This window comes from Elephas maximus, chromosome 6, assembly GCF_024166365.1.
Source record: "Elephas maximus indicus isolate mEleMax1 chromosome 6, mEleMax1 primary haplotype, whole genome shotgun sequence".
Taxonomy (NCBI): Eukaryota; Metazoa; Chordata; class Mammalia; order Proboscidea; family Elephantidae; genus Elephas; species Elephas maximus.
The window spans coordinates 138152493-138174131 of NC_064824.1; the positions used below are offsets into that span (position 1 = coordinate 138152493).

Here is a 21639-nt window from a genome sequence, read left to right on the forward strand (position 1 = left end):
CTGTTTGGTTTTCAGTTACATTCATGAATTTTCAATTAAGTGACGTGATCATTCTCCATTTCCTTTGGGTTTCTTTTAAGACTAACGTATGCACGCCTGTAATCTCATTCTATACGGCTTTTAATAGTACATCACAGCGTTAGTATAATTATGTAAAATAAATGATCAGAACGCCTTTCTGATTTCCAGCCTTTGGATGTAGAATGTTAGCACAGACTCGCTGCCTATAAAGTGATCCTTTATGAAAGTTTATATGTTGAGCTTTGAGTGTTAAAACTAAATGTGTTGTTATTGTTAGGTGCCATCGAGTCGATTCCACCTCATGGCAACCCCATGTGACAGACTAGAACTTTCCCGTAGGGTTATCTAAGCTGTGATCTTTACAGGAGCAAATTACCAGGCCTTTCTTTCCCAGAGCTGTTGGTGGGCTTGAACCACTGACCTTCTGGGTAGCAGCTGAGTGCTTAACCACTGTGCCACCAGGGCTACCTAGCCTAAATGCATCCATCCCCAAATGAGTCATTTTTAAAGTGGTCCACTTCAGTAATTTATTCAGTGGTACCAAATATATATATATATATAGTTGACGAAGAATATTAAATATACCGCAGACTGCCAAAAGAACCAACATATCTGTCTTGGAAGAAGTACAGCCAGAATGCTCCTTAGAAAGAAGGATGGTAGATTGGAGAAGGACATCATGCTTGGTAAAGTAGAGGGTCAGTGGAAAACAGGAAGACCCTCAACGAGATGGGTTGATACAGTGGCTGCAACAGTGGGCTCAAGCATAACAACGATTGTGAGGATGGCGCAGGACCGGGCAGTGTTTCGTTCTGTTGTATGTAGGGTAGCTATGAGTCAGAACTGACTCAGCAACAAGAACAACGTGTGTGTGTGTGTGTGTGTGTGTGTGTGTGTGTGTGTGTGTGTAGTTAACACAGAAGTTCTCTGTGGATGGGGTTAGAGCTGGAGTTTCTGGAATATGGGAGGGCACCTACTGTGAGCAGGTGCTGCCCAGAGAGTGTGTTCACACGTCACTTGGTCCTCAGTGGATGGATGCTCACTCATCGCTGTGGACCCTAGCCCAGCCCGTGGATACATGTCCACATCTGCCTTCCCAGGCTGGGAGGGCCCAGCCAGTCTGCTGCTTGCCTGGGGATTCCACTGCTGAGAGGCAGGCAGGGCCCAGCCCTGGACCGAGGCACTCTCCCCAAAGCCCTTTTCCTCTTATGCTCACTCCGCACCAGCCCCTGCTCTGCATTGTCTCTGTCATCCTCAGGACAACCTGCAGGCAGGTATTACTTTCCAGACCAAGGAACTGGGAATTTGAAGAGTCAGAAATTCCCTGAAGGACAGGCAGACTGGGTGTCTGAAGGCAGGATGGGTGCCCAGACTCCCTCATTGATCCGCATGGGAAGGCCCAGCAGATGTTTGTGAGGAGTGAATAAAAATAAATCTAAACAAAACTTATTTGAGAAACATACGTGTAAGTTTAAGAAGGAAACGAATACATTTTCCCTCATCTTCCACTTTTGTTCTGTCCTTTAAGGCTGATGATCTCTGAATCCACCCAAGTTTCCTAGATGGAAGCTTACTTTCTACATATACAATTTTTTTTAAATCTTCATTGCTTTGTAAAAAAACACTTCCTCAAGTTTGCTGATATTCAGTTCCCTTCTACAAGGGTGCAACCTCCGTTTTTCCGTCTCAGAAGCCTAGCAAGTGGGAAGAGACATATTTTAAATGGTGTAATTTCCCAAATAGTAGCTGCCTACCAACCCCATTGTCAACACACAAGGGAAAAAGTATACCTAAGGATGGGGCTGAGGCTGGACTTGAGAAGGTAAACCGTGTAGTAAATTTTTCTAAGAGCAAAGAGAGCTGAGCAGAAGGGCAGATGCCACGTAGAAGGTGGCCAGGGCGTCAGCAAATTCACCAGATGGAATTCCGCAGAATTCTACGGCGCCATGAACGTGTCTCCAGGCCACGCCTCCCCTGCCAACTGGGTGCAGGTGAATCAGCCACGCACTGTGAGTCACTGACACAAGGGCGCTCTCATAACTTCCCATAACCCGGTTTCTGTCGAGCCAGTTTTGATTCACGGTGACCCTACAGAACAGAGTAGAACTGCCCCATAGGGTTTCCAAGGCTGTAATCTTTACAGAAGCAGAATGCCACATCTTTCTCCTGAGGGGCAGCTGGTAGGTTCCAACCACCGACCTTTCAGTTAGCAACCAAGCGCTTAACCACTGGGCCACCAGGGCTCCTCAGGGGTGGCTCAGCTCCCTTTATAGAAGAAAACATTATCAGTGCCCCTTATAAAGGACATATAGGCACAGGAGAAAGGTATTGGGGGACAAGGGAGCCTTTCTTGGGGTGCGAAGCCCACCGACATTACATGAGCCGCCCACTCACACAGCAGTATGACTGCATGGGACTGGCCACCTCACCCTACGGAGAACACTCATCCCTACAAGCTGCTCTCCAGTAGCTGGGGCCACGCAGCAACTGTTTCTAGACTCCAGCAGGGCTCTGATTCACCCTCCTTCACTCCTCTACTTCTGGCCAGACTTTCTGATCCCCGAGGAACTTTGCAAACCTTGTGTGTGAGAGGTGGTGTGGATTGTGGCTCCACGCCCAGGCACTGCAGTCAGGTGGTCTTGGTTGAGTTTCAGTGCCTCGCTTTCTGGCTGTGGCCTTGGGCCATTGTTGTACCTGCTCTGTCCCTCAGTTTCCCCATTTCTAAACTGGGCTGTTGTTAGCTGGCATGGAGTCAGCCCCAACTCATGGCAACCCCATGCACAATGGAATGAAATGGTGCCCGGTCCTGCACCAGCCCCGTAATCAGTTGTGATCCATAGGTTTTCCTTGATTGATTTTCAGAAGTAAGTCTCCAGGCCTTTCTTCCTAGTCCATCTTAGTCTGAAGCTCCACTGAAACTTGTTCAGCATCACAGCAACATGCAGGCCTCCAATCACAGATGGGTGATGGTTGTGCATGAGGTACATTGGCCAGGAATCGAACCTGGGTCTCCTGAATGGAAGGCAAGGATTCTACCACTGGACCACCACTGCCCTCCAACTGGAGTAGTGGGACCTATTTCATGGGTGTGAGGGGGAGTCCTAGGGGGCTCTCAGACATGCTCACCACCATTAGACCTCACCCAGGGCCAGGAGCACCTGTTATGGATTGAATTGTGTCCCCCAAAACTCTTTCATGGAGAGAGAAGCCACATCGGTCATTTTACTTTGTCTTTTAAAAGAACAACAGTGTTGACTGTCATCTAAGCTCCCTGCACCCCTGGGAGAGCAGACACCTGTGGCAACGAAGGGTGGAGCCAGTGTCCCAATGGGCTTGAGGATCAGAGTCATTGGACTTCATGCTGGCCTTTGAGCAGAAGCAGCAGCCCAGGGCAGGCCAGCATGGCAGCACTCTAATATTCCATAGTTGGGAGAGCGAAGGGACATGGGAAAAAATGTGACTAACTTAGAATGAGCAACAAGTGGTAAGTGCACCAAGGACTCTGTGGTAACTAGCTGAGTTATAGCAGACGCCCCGAGTTTGTCTTTCTAAACTGAAAGCCGGTCCTTGAGCTTCCACGGGGTGCCTGGGGAACTTTCACGGGGTGCCTGGGGAACTTTCACGGGGTGCCTGGGGAACGTGAGCGATGGCAAGGAAGGACATGAGGGCATTTGTCTTTTGCATCCTGAAATGTCTTCAGTTTTAGATACAGTTGTTTGTTTTCTCAGGAGGTTTGCTGTGGACACTTCTCCTTAAGAAATGTGTGGCACCCTACTGTCCTGGCAACCGGAGCCCGATAGAGTGGAATTTCTTTACACCTGGCCCTTAGGACACTATCCTGGCCCTTTAAAATGTGTTTGAAAAATAAAAGCCCCATTCATGGGTCATGAGAATCTTCCCTTGTTAACAGTCGGCGATAAACATTCCTGACTTGGGCGTCTCTCTGTGGGCATTGGGTCATTCACAAAATTAATTGTGCTCTTCCCCTAAATTCAGCCACAGCACAACTTCTCTGGGACTTTCTTGGCTAAGTAGAAGGTATTTACCAAACTCAGAGTTTCCAAAGATATTTTCCAGAGAACCGTGAATTGCATGTGTTTATAATGCAAAAAATAACAATCTTCACTTTTTGCGTAGAATGAATAACTTTTCAGAATGGGTGGGTGTGTTTGTACATCTATATACATATGTATCTATAGACATGTGGTTTCTATGTACAGGTATACTACATACATCTGGGAAACCCTGATGGCCTAGTGGGTAAGTGCTATGGCTGCTAACCCAAAGATCCGCAGTTCAAATCCACTAGCCGCTCCTTGGAAACTCTAAGGGGGCAGTTCTACTCTGTCCCATAGGGTGGCTATGAGTCAGAATCGATTCGTTGGCAATGGGTTTGGGGTTTTTTTGGTTTATATACGTCTGTATCTACAGGCAGTCCCTGGGTTACAAACGTTTGACTTATGTTCAAGCCTATTATATTCAAAATTTAAGGTACATACAATGGTTTGTAATAACAGATGGGAGCTACTCTCAGTGCACATCAAAATATAAGTATTATTATTACCGCATTATTGTATTAAAGATGTTTTAGTGTACCTGGAAGATTTTTTTTTTCTTAAATGTTTTTTCTACATAGAAAGGTACACTATTATTATATCCTAAGACAAACATTTTGACTAACTGACATTACATACAAGCTGAAACTGTTCTTGATTTAAAGACAGACTTATTAACGGAACTCCGGAACTCCATAATCCAGGGACTGCCTGTATATGGACATAGATGTAGTATACATATCATATATAGTATATGTATATGTATTATATAGCTATATAGCTGTGTATTACATATATAGATAGATTTGTCTTGCATCTTGGTTCTGTTCCATCACAAACCGTATTCTGCAGGCTTTCCTTCATATCCATGTGTTTCTACAAAAAGATGAGAGAAAATTGGAAATAAATTCAAAAGCGGCTTTGCATTGTGGTGGGCTTTGGCTGAAACCCTAAAAGTGTGTGGTTTTCATCACAGTTGGGTAAAATATCTAGACCACATCCTATTAAATGTGTGCTTTTAAAGCAGAAATATCCAAGTGTATTACAAAATGCCAGACTCACAAGAACTTGCATAAAAGCCTGGGCCTCTGTGTGGCTTAGGCAGAGATACCCTGAGAGAAGACAAACAAGTGCAAATGTCTCCCTTTCCAACGGGGATGGATTGGAAGTGGCCACCTGGAGGAACAGTGCAGGTAGAAGGACTCTCCGCTGCGCCAGCCTCTTCAGGATCAGTTACAAATGTCTTTCCTGGAAGAAGAAAGGGACACAGAGGGGCTTTGTCCCTCCTAGTCCAGCCCAGCACCTCCCTTACAGATAAGAAAGCCTAGATCACATTAAATGGGCTGCTGGTGAACACGGTTATCAGGTGGCAGGGCAGGAAGAACAGGTGAGACAGGAGCATTCCAGAAGGGAGGACCCCAAAACTGGGAGCCCCAAACCTAAGGAGCATGAAGAGAACAAAGTGAGGAATCCATGCAGAAGTGGACAAAACCCATTGCCAATACTCACTCGTCAGTGAAAACGAGGAGAGTATTAGCCAAAGGTTAAAAGATGCCATTAACGTGTTTATCAGGCTACAGTGGTATGTCCTACAACAAAAGTCCCGATTTTATTGTAACAGAAGTCGAAATGGAGAGGACAGTTATCTTCCCTCTGGACCTCGGTTGTTTTATTGTCAGGTCAGTTTTAAATGCTGACCGTTTGTTTGTGAGCCTTTGGGCCTTGCAGGTCCTGGACTCACAGTGGCCCCTCTGTGGCGGGTGGACACGTCCATCTTCCACGCTGAACGTTGTCCTTTCTGCACATTTCAGACAGCGCATTCGCATCGTGTGTTTGTCATGAAATGGGTTGGGAAGGACAGGCAGCTTTCGGAATAGAACACTGGCCTGGGCATCAGGGGTCCGTACTCCAGGCTTCGTAGGCCCCTGGATCGCAGGGGGGCCCCTGGGCGAAGCATCCCCTCTCTCTATTCCTCGGGGTCCACGTCTAACCAATGTAAAACTTGTGATCTCTGAATACTTGTTAAAACCAGTTGCCGTCCAGTCAGCTCCAACCCGCATGTAAGAATGGAACTCTGCTCCTTAGGGTTTTCAATGGCTGATTTTTCGGACGTAGATCGCCAGGCCTTTCTTCCGAGATGCCTCTGGGTAGACTTGAACCTCCAACCCTTTGGTTGGCAGCTGATCGTGTTAACTGTTTGCAAACCCAGGGACCACAAATACCCACTGGGCTCTTCCAAATTCCAAGGAGAAGTAGATCCGTGTCCTGCATTCAAAATTCCCGTGCCTCACAGACAGTTTTCAGCCATTTTGCGTCTCTGTTTGGCATAAGGGTTGACCCTCCTGGCCTTTGCAGACACATGTGCACTGGCATCCTTCCCGGATTCCTTCCCCGAGTTGGAAGAGTCTGTCTGTCCATCTCTTCTCCACCCCTAAACCCCTACCTACCCCAGGCTGCGCCCCTAGTAGTTGTCTCCTGTTGAAAACAGGTTTCACATGCAAGACCACTGCAGCTGCTCTGAGCCCATTAACCCTTTGTCTGCCGGCAGTCCACGAAAATAATTGATGACTGATTGGCCCATTAACCTTTAAAAAAAAAAAAAAGTTTGACAGCCTGGACTTGTGTAACGAGGAGGGATTCCTGTGAAGTCAGTCTGATGGCTGAGCTGCTTGCCCCTGAGGAGGCAAAATTAGCCCCACGGGGCCTCGTCTGCATAGAAACTGGACAAAATTAGTGTAATATCCGGTGTTATTAATGTAGTTTGGAATAATTGGGCAGGTTGATTTCGACAGGTTCATGGTGCTAAAATACTATTATAGTGGACCTTTCCGTGAATAACCGTTAAACATGGAAAACTGCTTAAATCCCTGTGAGCCCAATCACAGCTCTGTTAAGTAGCGAAGCCCAGCGACCGTGTCCTGTCCACAGGACACCAGGTTTTGTTTTTTAATTTCAGGCTTTGGGGTGTGGTAGTGTTTGGATTTCTGACCATTGAGGGGAGCGAGCGGTTCCATTTTGCTCTTCACGTGTGTATCTAAACCTCTGGAGCATACTTTTAACACAGATATTGCCCGGGATTTCTGTGCCCTCAATTCTGTTTTTGCAGAATGAATTAAATATAAGCTACTATCCAAAAACCTGGTGGTGTAGTGGTTAAGAGCTACGGCTGCTAACCAAAAGGCAGGCGGTTCAAATCCACCAGACGCTCCTTGGAAACCCTGTGGGGACAGTTCTACTCTGTCCTTTAGGGTCGCTATGAGTTGGCATCAACTCGACGGCGATGGGTTATCCAAAAACCAAAGGCAAAACCTCCAGATTGTCCCAGAAGCAGCAGAGACATTTTTATCTTTAATATTTCCCAGTTATTTTTTTAACCAATTGCAAAAACAACACAACCCAAAACCCGTTGCCGTGGAGTCAGTTCCAACTTAATAGCGACCCCATAGGACAGAGTAGAAATACCCCATAGGGTTTCCAAGGCTATAATCTTTATGGAAGCAGATAGCCACATCTTTCTCTAGCAGAGCAACTGGTGGGTTTGAACTGCTGACCTTTCCGTTAGCAGCCGGGCACTTAACCACTGCACCACCACGTCTCGTTTTAAGCCACTATAATGGGCGTGAATAGTACATTTGTAATAGTGAAATGACCCCCGAAGGAAGAACAGAGAATAATCAATGCCTTTGAATTGTGGTGTTGGCAAAGAATATTGAATATACCATGGACTGCCAGAAGAACAAACCAGTCTGCCTTGGAAGAATTACAACCAGAATGCTCCTTAGAAGCAAGGGCAGCGAGACTGCGCCTTACATACTTTGGACATGTTGTCAGGTGGGATCAGTCCCTGGAAAAGGACATCATGCTTGGTAAAGTACAGGGTCAGCAGAAAAGAGGAAGACCCTCAACTAGATGGATTAACACAGTGGCTGCAACAATGGGCTCAAGCATAACAACGATGGCGAGCGTGGCGCAGGACTGGGCAGGTTTCATTCTGTGGTACATGGGGTCACTATGAGTCAGAACCAACTCAACGTTACCTAACAGTAAGAACATTAGTGAAATGAAGCCACTTTGAATGAAACGTAGCGACTGTATGTTGGTCCTGTTCAAACACTTGCTCTTCACGTTTTAAACGAGGGTGATGGTGAGGGGCGGTACTCAGCCTGTCTTTCTGACGGCTCGGCCTCACCTGATAGTTACTTTATCTCAACACGGACCACTAACGTGTCGCTTCGTAATGTGATGGAATCCTTCTGGCCATTGACAGTTTGAAGAAGGTTGTGTCATCTGGTCGAAATTCGTCTTCGAATGGTAGGGGGGAAAGTGTTCATTTTTCTGACCATACAGAAGAAGAGAAAATATTTGGGTCCAAGAGCCTGGGAACTATTTGCTTAATGAGCAGAAACAGTCACTTTGACTATACACAGGTGTAAAAAAAGATGGAGTCTGGAGATTGACTAGGTGTTGCAGTAAGGAGGCCTGGGCAGTGTACCACACACACACATAAAATAGGTCTTTTCTCCAGTGTTATCGTCAGGACTGGATGTGGAGATGGCAGAAACCCACTCGTCCAGGCATCGTAGGGCCCTGCATTGCAGGGGAGCCCCAGGCGAAGCCCCTCCTCTCTCTGGACCTCAGGTTCCACATCTGACCGATGAAGAACTTACGTGACCTCGGGATACACGTTAAAACCAGTTGCCCTCAAGTCAGTTCTGCCTCTCCTGAGTTTATAAGGGCTCAGCGAGCATTTGCAGTCCCTGGATTGTGCAGGAGCCCTGGTAGCACAGTGGTTAAAACACTCGGCTGCTAACCAGAAGGTCAGTGGTTCGAAGCCACCGGCCACTCCGTGGGAGAAAGATGTGGCAGTCTGCTTCCGTAATGAAAACCCTATGGGGCAGTTCCACTCTGTCCTACGGGGTCACTATGAGTCCGAATCGATTCAACGGTGATGGGTACGGTTTGGGTGGTGGAAATGCCTAATGCACTTGTCTACTAACCAAAAGGTTGAAGGTCTGAGCCCACTCAGGTGCCTAGGAAGAAAGGCCTGGCTATCTGCTTCCAAAAACTCAGCCATTGAAGGACCCTCCACTGGGTCTTCTTGGTGGTTTCCTAGGGTGGCCTAACAAAGCACTACAAACCGGGTCGTTTAAAACAACCGAAATTTATCCTCTGGGTTCCGGAGGCCAGAAGTCCAAAATCAAGGTGTCAGCAGGGGCGTGTTCTCTCCAAAGACTCTACAGGAATCCTTCCTTGCAGCTCCGGGTGGCTCCAGGCGCTCCTTGGCATGTGGCTGCATCACTCCGATGTCAGCCTCCGTCTCCGTCTTCCCTGAGTGTCTCCGTGTCTCTTCTCTTATCAGGACACCACCAGTCATGGCTCAGGACCCGCCCCACTCCAGTGCCCTCGTCTGTAATTACCTCTGAAAGGGCCCAGTTTCCAAATAGAGACACTTCTTAAGTTTCGTGTGGGCATGAATTTTGGGGGGACACTATTCAGCTCAGTACACTAATTTAAACGGATTTACGTCAAAAAAAAAAAAAAGGTGGGGCGAAATTGGCTTGTGTAACCAACTGTAGGGAGCTGGCTGCAGGGCCAAGAAAGAACTGGGCTCTGAGCACATTCGTCCTTGCTTCCCTCTACTACCCTGCAGTGTTCTCACCTCTCCATGGACCGGGCCTGGTTCCCAGAGGTTTCCTCCCACCTGCTGCTGTGGGCTGTACCCCAGCACATCCCAGAGAGGAGAGGAAGGGGCTCTGTGACTCCAACTCAGATCGAACATGGGGAAGGCCCCTTCACGTAGATGATGACCCTTCGGGAGAAGGCCAGAGCGGCTAGATCAGCTAGGTAATCATAGAACATAAGGCTTTGTGTTTTTATTTTTTAAAACCTAGCGGTATCATGTTAGAATTTCCTTACATTATTGAATAGTCTCCCAAACATGAAGCATCCTCAGTGTTAAACAAAAAAAAACAAAACAAAACCTGTTGCCATCAATTCAGTTCCGACTCAAAGCAACCCTATAGGACAGAGCAGAACTGCCCCGTGGAGTTTCCAAGGAGCAGCTGGTGGATTCCAAGTGCCAGACTTTTGGTTAGCGGCCAAGTTCTTAACCACTGCACCACCAACGCTCCATCATTAACGTTAAAAAAAACCCGTTAGGTGCTGTTAACTTAGTTTTCACAATCATGGATGTAAAACTACCAGTTATGCGTTAATATCAAGCATGACTGACCATTTTAAGATAAAAAATAAGTGGGATAATGGTTGTAACTTCCTGGCACTGCCCTGGCCCAGAGTTAGAATCCAGTAGTATTGTTTTCATTATTATTTAATGCAGTTTATTCATTACAAAGAAGTTATTCCTTCATGGATGCCGTATGTGACATGATTAAATATGTAACTGCTCCATACTTTTATTCTTTTTTTTTTTTTTTTAAATCTTGGGAGACAAAGAAAAGTCATATGGTGATATCATTCAGTTTGGAAATTCTGGCTCTATCTGTCGTTGTTATTAGGTGCCCTTGAGCTGGTTCCAACTCATAGCAACCCTTTGTTCAGCAGAAGGAAACACTGCCCAGTCCTGCGCCATCCTCCCAACTGTTGCTATGTTCGAGCCTGTTATTACAGCCACTGTGTCCATCCATCTCCTTGAGGGTCTTCTTTTTCACTGACCCTCTACTTTACCGAGCATGATATCCTTCTCCAAGGGCTGGTGCCTCCCGATAACACATCCAAAGTATGTGAGACAATCTCACCATCCTCACTTGTAAAGAACATTCTGGCTGTACTTCTCCCAAGACAGACTTGTTCCTTCTTCTGGCAGTCCATGGCATATTCAACATTCTTCACCAACACCATAATTCAAAGACGACAGTTCTTCTTCCGTCTTCCTTATTCATTGTCCAGCTTTCATATACATATGAGCTGATTGAAAATACCATGGCTTGGGTCAGGCGCACCTTAGTCCTCAAGGTGACATCTTTGCTTTTTAACACCTTAAAGAGGTCTTTTGCAGCAGATTTACCCAAAGCAATACATCATCTGATTTCTTGACTGCTGTTTTCATAGACGTTGATTGTGGATCCACATAAGATGAAATCCTTGACAACGTCAATCTTTTTTCCATTTATCATGATGTTGCTATATCAGGAGGTATTCCCATATTACCCGACCTTCCTTGCCCAGGAAAAAACCAATGCCACCTAAAGACCACCTCGAGGAAAACACAGGGTGCCCTCACATAAGCTGAATCCGTCCGTTGATGGTGGTACGGGTGATCTCAGCTAGTCCTCACGCACTGATTGAAATCCCTCACTCACGAAGGGAAGAGTGCGCAGCTCCTGGTCAAAGGTGTCTGCAGCAGGGGCTGGAATCCCAGCGAAGGCCCAGAGCAGTACCCTGGGGGGGGGGCCACTCTGCACTGAGATTGTGTGGTGTCCCATCTCCCTCTTCCTACCTTTCTTTCCATGTTGAACATGAGTCCTTGCTGTTTGCATTCATGGTTCTGGCTTGCCCTGGAGCCCCATTGGTGTGGTCGCCTGGAAGAATCCAGTATTCACAGCAACATGGCCCCTTTATTTGGGAGCTGTTGCTAGGTCTTGTTATATACAAAAGCAGAGTCCGGGGGTGGGATGGGGTGGTGGTATCCTCTCTGGCCTCTCCAGGGCCAGGTGAGGCTAGACAGAGTCATTCCTCTAAAGCAAAATTTCCCAAAGAACTGTTCATCTGCGCATCACTGAATCGGGAGGTACTACTCAGACCATGACTGGGGGTCCTCTAAGCTTCAGACACCTTAAAGATGCACAGTGCACAACACACAGACCCTAATGACCACGATGCTGCGTGCTTTAACCTGTCACAGAAGTGCTGGCACTATGGATTTGGATGCATGTTGTCATTCACTGCATCACTTCTATCATGGTTGTCCATCTCACACTCATACCTTGTCCAACAAGAAGGACTGTCCCAGAGGAACGGGGTCCAAGTGTTCTTCTTTGGAACATGAAACTCGATTGTGCTTTCTAGGGTCACTCAAGGCTGTTGGCTGAGCTGAACTTTGCAACCCTGTTCCTGCCCGTGTAGCCTAGTGTCTACTGGCTTTGCATCATAGAATGCCTCGCGACCATTTACCCTTTCCCCTCATGAGCCTTTTTCGTGGTTCGTTCCAGTGACCAGAGTCAGCCAGAGCTGTATCTTCAAGGAGCCCAGCCATGAAGCCTGCTCGGACAGCTCTCTCAGAACTTTGGGTTAATCCATCACCTCAGCTCATCGACTGTCGTTGTTGTTGTTGTTGTTGTTGTGTGCCGTCCAGTCAATTCCAACTCATAGCGACCGTACAGAACAGAGTAGAACTGTCCCACAGGGTTTCCGAGGAACGGCTGGTGAATTCGAACCGCCAACCTTTTGGTTAGCGGCCTGAGCTCTTGACCACTGCTCCACCAGAGCTCCTGTCTTAGTCATCTAGTGCTGCTATAACAGAAACACCGCAAGTGGATGGTTTTAACAAAGAGAAGTGTATTCTGTCACAGTCCAGTAGGCTAGAAGTCCAAATTCAGGGCATCGGCTCCAGGGGAAGGCTTTCTCTGTCGGTTCTTGAGGAAGGTCCTTGTCATCAGTCTTCCCTTGGTCTGGGAGCATCTGAGCGAAAGAACCTCAGGTCCAAAGGCCACACTCTGCTCCTGGCACTGCTTTCTTGCTTCCCTATCCTTTTATCTCTTGAGAGATAAAAGGTGGTGCAGGCCACACCCCAGAGAAACTCCCTTTACATTGGCTCAGGGATGTGACCTGGTAAGGGTGTTACAATCCCCCCTAATCCTCTTTAACATAAAATTACAGTCACAGACTGGAGGACAACCACAGAATACTGGGAATCATGGACTAGCCAAGTTAATACACACATTCTGGGGGGGCACGATTCAATCCATGACAGCTCCCTTAGTCTCCTAGGACTGCTGTAACAGAAATACCACAAGTGGGTGGCTTTAATGAACAAATTTATTTTCTCACAGTTTAGGAGGCTGGAAGTCCAAATTCAGACCACCAGCTTTAGGGAAAGGCTTTGTCTCTCAGTTGGCTCTGGGGAAGGTCTTTGTCTCTTTTCAGCTTCTACAGGTAGTCCCAGTGTAAGTTCACCTTATGGGTAATTTGTACCTGCCCTTTACTGTTATGTAAATTTGCTGACATCATTTTCTCTCAGGACTCTGAAGGTATTTCTCCATTTTGTGGCTTCAGTTGTTGGTTTTGAGATGTCTGTCATGTTATTTAGATTCTCTCAAGAGCAGCCCGTCTTTTCTTGCTAGACATTCTTAAGACCCTCCCTTTGTCTTTGGTTTTATCCAATGTCATAAACAGTTTTGGTGGTTTTCTTTGTTGTGTTTCTTCTTGGTAAATGTGGTGCTATCTGTAGTTCCATGTCTTTCTACAGTCCTGTATAATTCTCACTGGCAGTTAGGTATATGGTATACCATCTTACTCTTTCCTCTACACCTTGTCATTTGTATTTTGCAGTGCCCATCCTCCTTGTCATTCTGTTCTGTGTTCCAGCCCATTTTCTCCAGATCTGTCTCCCAGCTCTCCAGTTCTGTCCTCAGCTCTTTAATGCACCCCCTCAAGTTTTTGTTTGAGTTTGATTTTTTAAACAATTACAGTTTATATTTCCAAAAGGCCTACCTTCTTTTTTCCAATCTGCCTGGTTGCATTTGATGGTCTCCTGTTGCTTGGAAATTCAGGGGATCCCATCATTTATTTCTTTAAACCTTTCATACATAGTTATTTTTAATTCTGTACCTATAATATTTGTGGATATACATCCATTGTCTCATGTCCATGAGTGTGTGGTGGTCTCTGGTTTTGTGTTCATGCATAGTTGATCTTCTTTGTGGGGTGGTTCTGTTCAGAGAAGTTCTAGGAGCCAAGGCAACTTTGCTGACGTGGGGAGATTTTAGTCCTTTCCTTCCAAAATACTGGATACAGGACTTGTAGGTTTACCTCTCCTACCTTATCGTGAAGGAACCCAGGAGGCGCAGTGGTTAAGCGCTTGGCTGCTAACCAAAAGGTCAGTGGTTCGAACCCACCAGCCTCTCTTTGGGAGAAAGATGCGGTAGTCTGCTTCCATAAAGGTTACAGCCTTGGAAGCCCTATGGGCCAGTTCTGCTCTGTCTATAAGGTCACTTTGAGTTGGATTCGACTTGATGGCGTGTAACATATACACACGTTATCACGACCCTTGTGGTCCCATTAAAGGCCTCTGCCCCCAGGGCAGTCTCACCTGCACAGGTGTTAGTCCACCATCTCACACCGTTCTGGTTCCAGCTCATGGATTTGATCTATTTGGGGACGGGGGGGACAGTTGGGGAAGACTTGGCGACTATGCCATATTGTGATTCCATCAATGCCATAGAAAATATGCTTTATGCAGGATCCAGCTGTTTGGTAGGGAGGCCCTTCCACATATCTAGTCTGCCATATTGCCGAAAATGGTAGTATCTGACTGAACAAAAGAAGCAAAGACTTTAAATATGCCATTAAACCCCAAAACCCAAACTTGTTGCCGTAGAGTCAATTCCAATACATAGTGACCCTATAGGACAGAGTAGAACTGACCCATAGGGTTTCCACGGAGCAGCTGGGGGATTAAAACTGCCGACTTTTTGGTTAGCAGCCAAGCTCTTAACCACTGTGCCACCGGGGCTCCGGATAAGCCATTACTCTCTTACTTACTCCCCTACTAATTAGAATTCATTTTTTCAGAACAAACATAGCCGTGACCCTTTTGTACACTTTATATTTTTCCTTTCTAAATAATATTACAGATTTGTAGTTTTATATGATCTCAAATTACTCTGGTTAATGTTAATTGTTGTCTTCTTACTTGAGCTCAAATTATGACAAAATGGCAGAAGGCGAAGGGCCAGAACGTTCGGGATGGTGGTTTCACACCACAGTCTAAGAGTCCCCAGATAAAGAGGTCAGTGAGAAAGAAGACTAAGCAAAACCTATGGGACCTGGCTGGTGGGAGGTCATTGTAATCCTGTAAATGGAGGCTTCAATAGGCTAGACACGGGGGAAACTTTTTTTACGAAAGAGAGTGGTTAAGGGGTGGATAAGGAACTCTCCTTTGTGGCATACTGGTTAGACACTGGGCTGCTAACCAGAAGGTCAGTGGTTCGAACCCACCAGCCACTATGTGGGAGAAAGACCTGGCAGCCTGCTTTCGCAACAATTACAGCCTAGGAAACCCTGTGGGGCAGTTCTACTCTGCCACACAGGGTTGCTGACAGTCAGAACCAACTTGGCAACAAACACCACCAACAAAAGGATGAATGTATAGTTGTCTGTCACGACTTTGAGAACGTGGGCAGTGAAGGCGCAGAGAGAAGAGGTCATCTCAGAGGATGGAGTGAGGTCCAGGGAGGTGTCTGTGTGGGGCAAGTGGCCTGAGCAGAGGTCACCAAGTCTGTAGAAGGCTGTCACCTGTGTTTGGGATCGACGAGGATAGCATTGCAGGGTCCAGGTCTCCTAGGAGGTGGTAAAGGCAGCAGAAAGGATGGAGGGAAAAGAAATACTATGAACTGAAAGTAGAGAGAGAAAAATTTAGTGACATTGTTGTTATGTGCTATAAATTCCGTTTCCACTCGTAGTGACCCCATGTGACAGAGTAGAACTGCTTCATAGGATTTTCTAGGCTGTAATCTTTACGGGAGCAGATCACCAGGTCTTTGTCCCGCAGAGCTGCTGGGTGGGTTTGAACTGCCAACCTTTTGATTAGTAGCTGAGCACTTAACCATTGTGCCACCAGAAGATCCTAGGAAAGGAATACTAGGGTAATAGGATGGTAGAAAAGGAAGCTTCCACCCAGTTGGTAGTAAGATTGATTTTTAAAGTGAGCGAGGAGCCACAGAATAGGTACTGTAAGGAGGACGTTTGCAGGAAATGAATTCTTACATTCCCGTGAACACTTAAATAATTTGTTCTCTTAAGTGGATTTTGCATGCACAGATAAATTTTGTTTACATAGCTGATGGGGCAAGGACAAACTGAACTTTAGCCATTTAACGTAAAAGTATTTAATGTAAAATATCTTGCCATGAGATATTAAGAGCGTTACAATGCACAACTCCTGCGCTAGAATGAGAGAGAAATTGCTGCTCTGCCCATGGCGTTTGAGACCTTCGTTATCATGTTTAATCATGAGCGTGTACGTGCGCGCGTTGTATTAAATCACCAGCGTGTACATGCGTGCGTTATATTTAATCATCCGTGTGTATGTGTGTGCATTGTCCCTGTCACGTAGGGACATGAAGAGAGCACAAGCTATGTCTCCTGATGGAATTTCTTCCACCCCGTGTTAGTACCTAGCTCATGGAAGGATGTCTTAGGCTGAGTTCTCTAGAAAAGCAAAACCAGTGAAGCCTATATATACACATACAGAAAGAGAGAGATTTATCTCGAGAAATGACTCACCCGGTTTTAGAGGCTGGCAAGTCCTAAGTTCGTGGGTCAGACGTCAGGCTGGAGGCTCTTCTTGACTCACATAGTTGCAGGGGCTGACAAACTCAAGATCAGCAGATCAGGGAGCAGCCTGCTGGCTCATAGGCTGTGGAAGCTGATGAATTCCAAGATCAGTGGGCAGTAAGGCAGGCTGCTGGCTCAAGCCCCAAGAACTGGAAGTCAGATGATGAGAAGCCAGATGCAGGATCCAGAGCAGGCAAGCAAGCTTTGCCAAATGTAGGCCACACCCCCGAGGAAACTCCCCTTACAACTGATTGGCTGACCACATCACATCACATCATGGAGATATTAAATTATGTTACTTATCATTATTATCACATCCCATTGCTGTCGAGTCAAGTCTGACTCTGGTGACCCTGTAGGACAGAGTAGAACTGCCTATAGGGTTTCCGAGGAGCAGCTGGTGGATTCAAACTTGCAACCTTTTGGTTAGCAGCCATAGCTGTTAACCACTGAGCCACCAGGGACCCATGTTACTTGTAGGAGATGACAAAATGGAAGGTAATTACATCCGATCACGAAATAGAGGGTAATTATATAATTCTAAGAATCATGGCCTAGTCAGGTTGACATATAACATCAACCATCATAGGGGAGGGGATCCCCTGAGAAACACAGCAACCAAGCCCAGTACACACGGAAGCAAGCTGAGCCCCTTTTTCTCTTTCTTTCTAGTAAATGTAGCTCAGATTCTGGCTAGACAACTGAGCAGAAACACTGTGTGACAGGCGACTTGTCCAGAAACTTCACTGGGGGACTAAGGGTTGTAAGTTTTCTCACTCGAAGATCCAGTAGATCGTGATCAGGGGAGCTTGGATATGTGCATTCAAACATCCCAGACTAACAAAATTGTGAGCCCATTCCCTAGAACTCCTAAGGAGCAGCTGTCATGTTCGCTCGAGCCTTCCTCATGGCCTCACGTGTCAGCTCCCTGGGACAGTGTTGAGGTACTCCCTTGCAGCAGTCAGGATTGGACAGGTTGTAATTCACAGCGTGAGAACATAAAAGCCCATGGATCAAGAAGCTGGACTTTTTTTTTTAAACCCACAGATGCAGGGCCGCAACCAGTAATTGCAAGGCATAATTGCAGGTCAGCCCTGGGGAAACCTGTTTGAAAGTCACAGCCAATTTTTTTAAATGAAAATCTGTACAAGTCTCCAAGGGTCCGAGGGCACCACTGGGGGAGCTGAGGTCTGGAGCCCCCCTCAATTCCCCCAGCCCAGCCCCCTCTTCTCTGCAGCAGGTGGAGCGTCGTGTTTCTGCATAAACACGGAGCTGCTGCTTCTCCAAACCCGAAGGCACCTAGACTGGGGTGAAACTTTACATAATCCCTCACTTTCTGAACTCTGATCACTAGCTCTCCGGAGTTCAGACACCAAAGAGAGTGAGAACACCCAGATTCAGGAGCCAGAGCCCTCTGGACAGCGAGGGACCCTTGAGTGCCCTAGAAGTGAGCTGACAGCTTCCTCCGAGAAAAACCAAGCCAGTTGCCATGAAGTCACTGACGGCGAACCCCACGTGCGTCAGGGTACAACTGCGCTCCATAGGGTTTTCAGTGGCTGATTTCTCAGAAGTAGATCACAAGGCCTTTCTTCCGAGGCACCTCTGGGTGACTTGAACCTCCAGCTTTCTGTGTATGAGTAGCCAAGTACGTAACTGTTTGCACCACTCAAGGGCTCCCTCCTCCCTGAAGGTGCCTTTATTTCATGGAACCCAGCTCGGAGCCAGCTGCCCTTGCCTCTCTGTCCCCACTCAGCCCCTTCCCTGAGCATTCCTGAGGGAGGGTCAGGAGGAGTGCAGTGTGCCCCCATCTGTCCTTCCAAGGGGGCTGGCTTCAATGCAGAGCCCATGTGTAGGGTACGGGGCTAACCAGCCAGCACCCAGGGCATGGGGCTGACCTCCATCCGAAACCTGGCCCTTTGGTGTCAGCCACAGCCCCTGTCATTGTTACTAATCTTTAGGGGGAATCACAGGCCGTGGCAAAGCTGATGGAAGCCACAGACTCTCATGGCAAGTGTTACCAGGGAACCCTGAAGCTGGGCGCTCTAGCAGGAGAAATCCTCTGTTAAACGTTTTGTAACTGGATATACCCACTTACTGGGGTGCTTGTTCAAGACAAGTATATTCCATAGTATATTCAGTATGCTTCACCAACAGCATAATTCAAAAGCATCAATTCATCTTCAACCTTCCTTATTCATTGTCCAGCTTTCACATACATATGAGGCGATTGAAAACACCATGACTTGGGTCAAGCACACCCTAGTCCTCAAAGTGACATCTTTGAGGACATGTTATTTAAGCAGCAGTCACATTTTAAACCAAAACCCAAACCCGTTGCCGTCGAGTTGATTCCAACTCATAGTGACCCTATGAGACAGAGTAGAACTGCCCGGTAGAGTTTCCAAGGAGTGCCTGGTGGATTCGAACTGCCGGCCGTTTGGTTAGCAGGCATAGCTCTTAATCAGTATGCCACCAGGGTTTCCGGTCCCATTTTATGGATAAGGAAAATGAGCCTCAGAGAGATTGAGGAAGGTGTCCACAATCTCAGACATAGCCACACGAACGCTTAGACAGCTGCCCCTACAGAGTCCTCCAAGTCCGGGGCCTGCAAGTCTCAGCTGAGGCCTTTCTGTACCAGACTCATCCAGGCTGCTTACTTCCAGCATGGATGTGATGGACATTAGTGCACTTTCCCAATCTAAAGGGTCCTGTGCCCTAAAAAGACATCTACAGACCCTCCCGTGATGTGTCTGTACGTCTACCCGAGACCCTTGTAAAGAAATGAAAACTACACCCCACGATTAGCATGATTGATTTCGTTTCCGTTCCCCAGATCCTGATGGTCAACAGTAGGTTATTTCCCTGAGATGCTTCACCCGTGCCCAGCGCTGAGCCCTGGCACCCCAGGCTGCTTTCCCTGTCCCTGATCCCCAAACACTCGCTGAAATCCAGGGGCCGCCTCTCGAGCGTGCAGAGCTTGTGGATTCCGTCTGCCTTCCTGCAGTTGTCTGTCCTGCGTGTGCCGCCAGCCCCAGGCGGACGCGACGGAACCCAAAGGCACTTTTATGGCAGAGGACTGGCAGAGGGGCTGGTGTTTCATTAAAGCTCAACTCTTCATCCCCACCACTCTGTGTTTCAGAACAAGAAGAAAACTTTGAGTTTATCATTGTGTCCCTCACGGGCCAGACGTGGCACTTTGAAGCCACCACGTATGAAGAGAGGGATGCGTGGGTCCAAGCCATCGAGAGTCAGATCCTGGCCAGCCTCCAGTCATGTGAGAGCAGCAAAAATAAGGTAAGCCCCACAGCAGGCCGCCCCCTGATATGAAGAGCCGCTGATCGTTAAAGGGAACTGAAGACCCAGAGTATGCCCAGGGGAGGGGGAAAGAATCAGACGTCGGACGCCATTGCCAGGGCCTGGTTATTCTTTCCGAGCGGAAGGCTAAATAATTGAAAAGATGAAACACGCTCTGTGTCTGTCCGTGGGTCGTGTGCGAGCGCCCTGGCTCCACAGTGCTCATGTGGCGGAACGTTCTGTTTTAATTTATTACTCTCTCAGATAATCCCGGATGAAAACATGACCTCTTGCCGTAGATAAGGAAATCCTTTGGGTTCTTGTGGCTTCTGTTTCCACATTTATTTGTATTTTACGTAGAGGAGACTCAGAAAAAGAACCAGACTCCGAACTTGCTCTGTTATGTTCTCATAATAGATGCGTATGTGTGCGTGTGGGAGGAGTTTGGGGAAGATCGTAATTTCCATTTTCTAAACTCTGCTGATAAAATATGATATTCTTTCTAGTTAATACTCGGGTAGTTCTTTTATTGTTTTACCGCTGCTGTTGTGTTTTAGCCAGGGGGGAAAAAAAAAGCCTTTAACCTGCATTTTCTAGACTGCTGCCCAGTGATAACCCTTATAAAAGTCATCTCCCCACGTGAAGAAGCAAGGATTGCTTCCGTGACATTATTTCTGTTGCTTTAGGTGTTTTTAAGCCCCAGTCCCTTTTCTGGGATGTTTTTGATTCTTGGAGAGCATTTTGAGTTTTTCGAACTATTACCACCCAGAAAGTAAAAGAAAGGACGTTGTCCATGGAGCTGCGATTTCATCTGTAACCATTTAAAGAAACTTCTGGCAGCAATTTATGTTCAGCTTTGTCATTAAGAAGGGAGTCTGTCTTTGAGAAAGAGAGAGTGTCCTGTTTTATTACCCTCTTTAACCAGGGTAAACCAGACCACGGTCATTGTTATTATAATGTAATTTGCTTCTCTTTTTCAAAGATGTTTTACACCCAAGGTGGGGAGAACCATTGCCTTTTATTTTTGAGTGCCTTGGCTCTACTGAGTCACACCCTCATGCAGCCACCCTCGTGGTCCCTGAAATGAGTACTGGGTGCTTTCACGTCTCCTCGTCCTTGGGGAGAAATGGCATATATCACCCAGCGAGCATTGGGATTTAGCTTCAGACCAGGAATGGGGAGGACATGTGTTTTAACTTACCAGGCAAATGCATGTCCAAACGTGATGGAAAGTCACAGACTGTCCAGGTAGCCTCTGCATCCGTGGCATGTAAACCAGATTCAGGCAACTCAGGAGCAGCGCTGCCTTTTCCACACCACACCCACGCCAGACTCCTCCCAGCCCTCTATTCTGCATCCCCTGGGCCAGTGCAAACGCCAGCCTAACTCCCTGTTCCTGTTCTCGCCCCAGCGTGCACACTCTCAGGGGGGCACCTTCCCTGGGAAGGGGCTCCTTGTACAGCTGAAAGAGGACAACTCATACCTGCACCCCAGATGCTTGCTGATGAGGAGTAAGAATGACAAGCTCAGAAGTAATGTCAGCCAGGAATAGCTGGAGGAAAAAAATACCGACTCAGTGGAGAGCGAGCTCTGAGGGCCTGGAGCTGCCTGCACATACAGGGGCTGAGAGCTCAACTGCTAACCAAAAGCTCGGCCTTGGAAACCGTCTGAGGCAGTTCTACTCTGTCCTGTAGGGTCGCTATGAGTCGGAAGTGACTCAACAGCAATGGGTTTGGTGTGTTTTTTTGTTCGTTTG

The 21639-nt window shown here is 47.2% G+C and overlaps 1 protein-coding gene across 5 annotated transcripts in view; it reads left to right on the plus strand.

The window, feature by feature from the left end:
* The window catches only part of AGAP1 (ArfGAP with GTPase domain, ankyrin repeat and PH domain 1), a 661010-nt gene that overhangs the window by 542875 nt on the left and 96496 nt on the right, over window positions 1-21639 (plus strand). For all 5 annotated transcript variants that reach the window (XM_049888501.1, XM_049888502.1, XM_049888498.1 and 2 more), the window contains one exon: window positions 19729-19883. In XM_049888501.1, the coding sequence (XP_049744458.1) occupies window positions 19729-19883 (155 nt within the window). The remainder of the gene's footprint in view (window positions 1-19728; window positions 19884-21639) is intronic.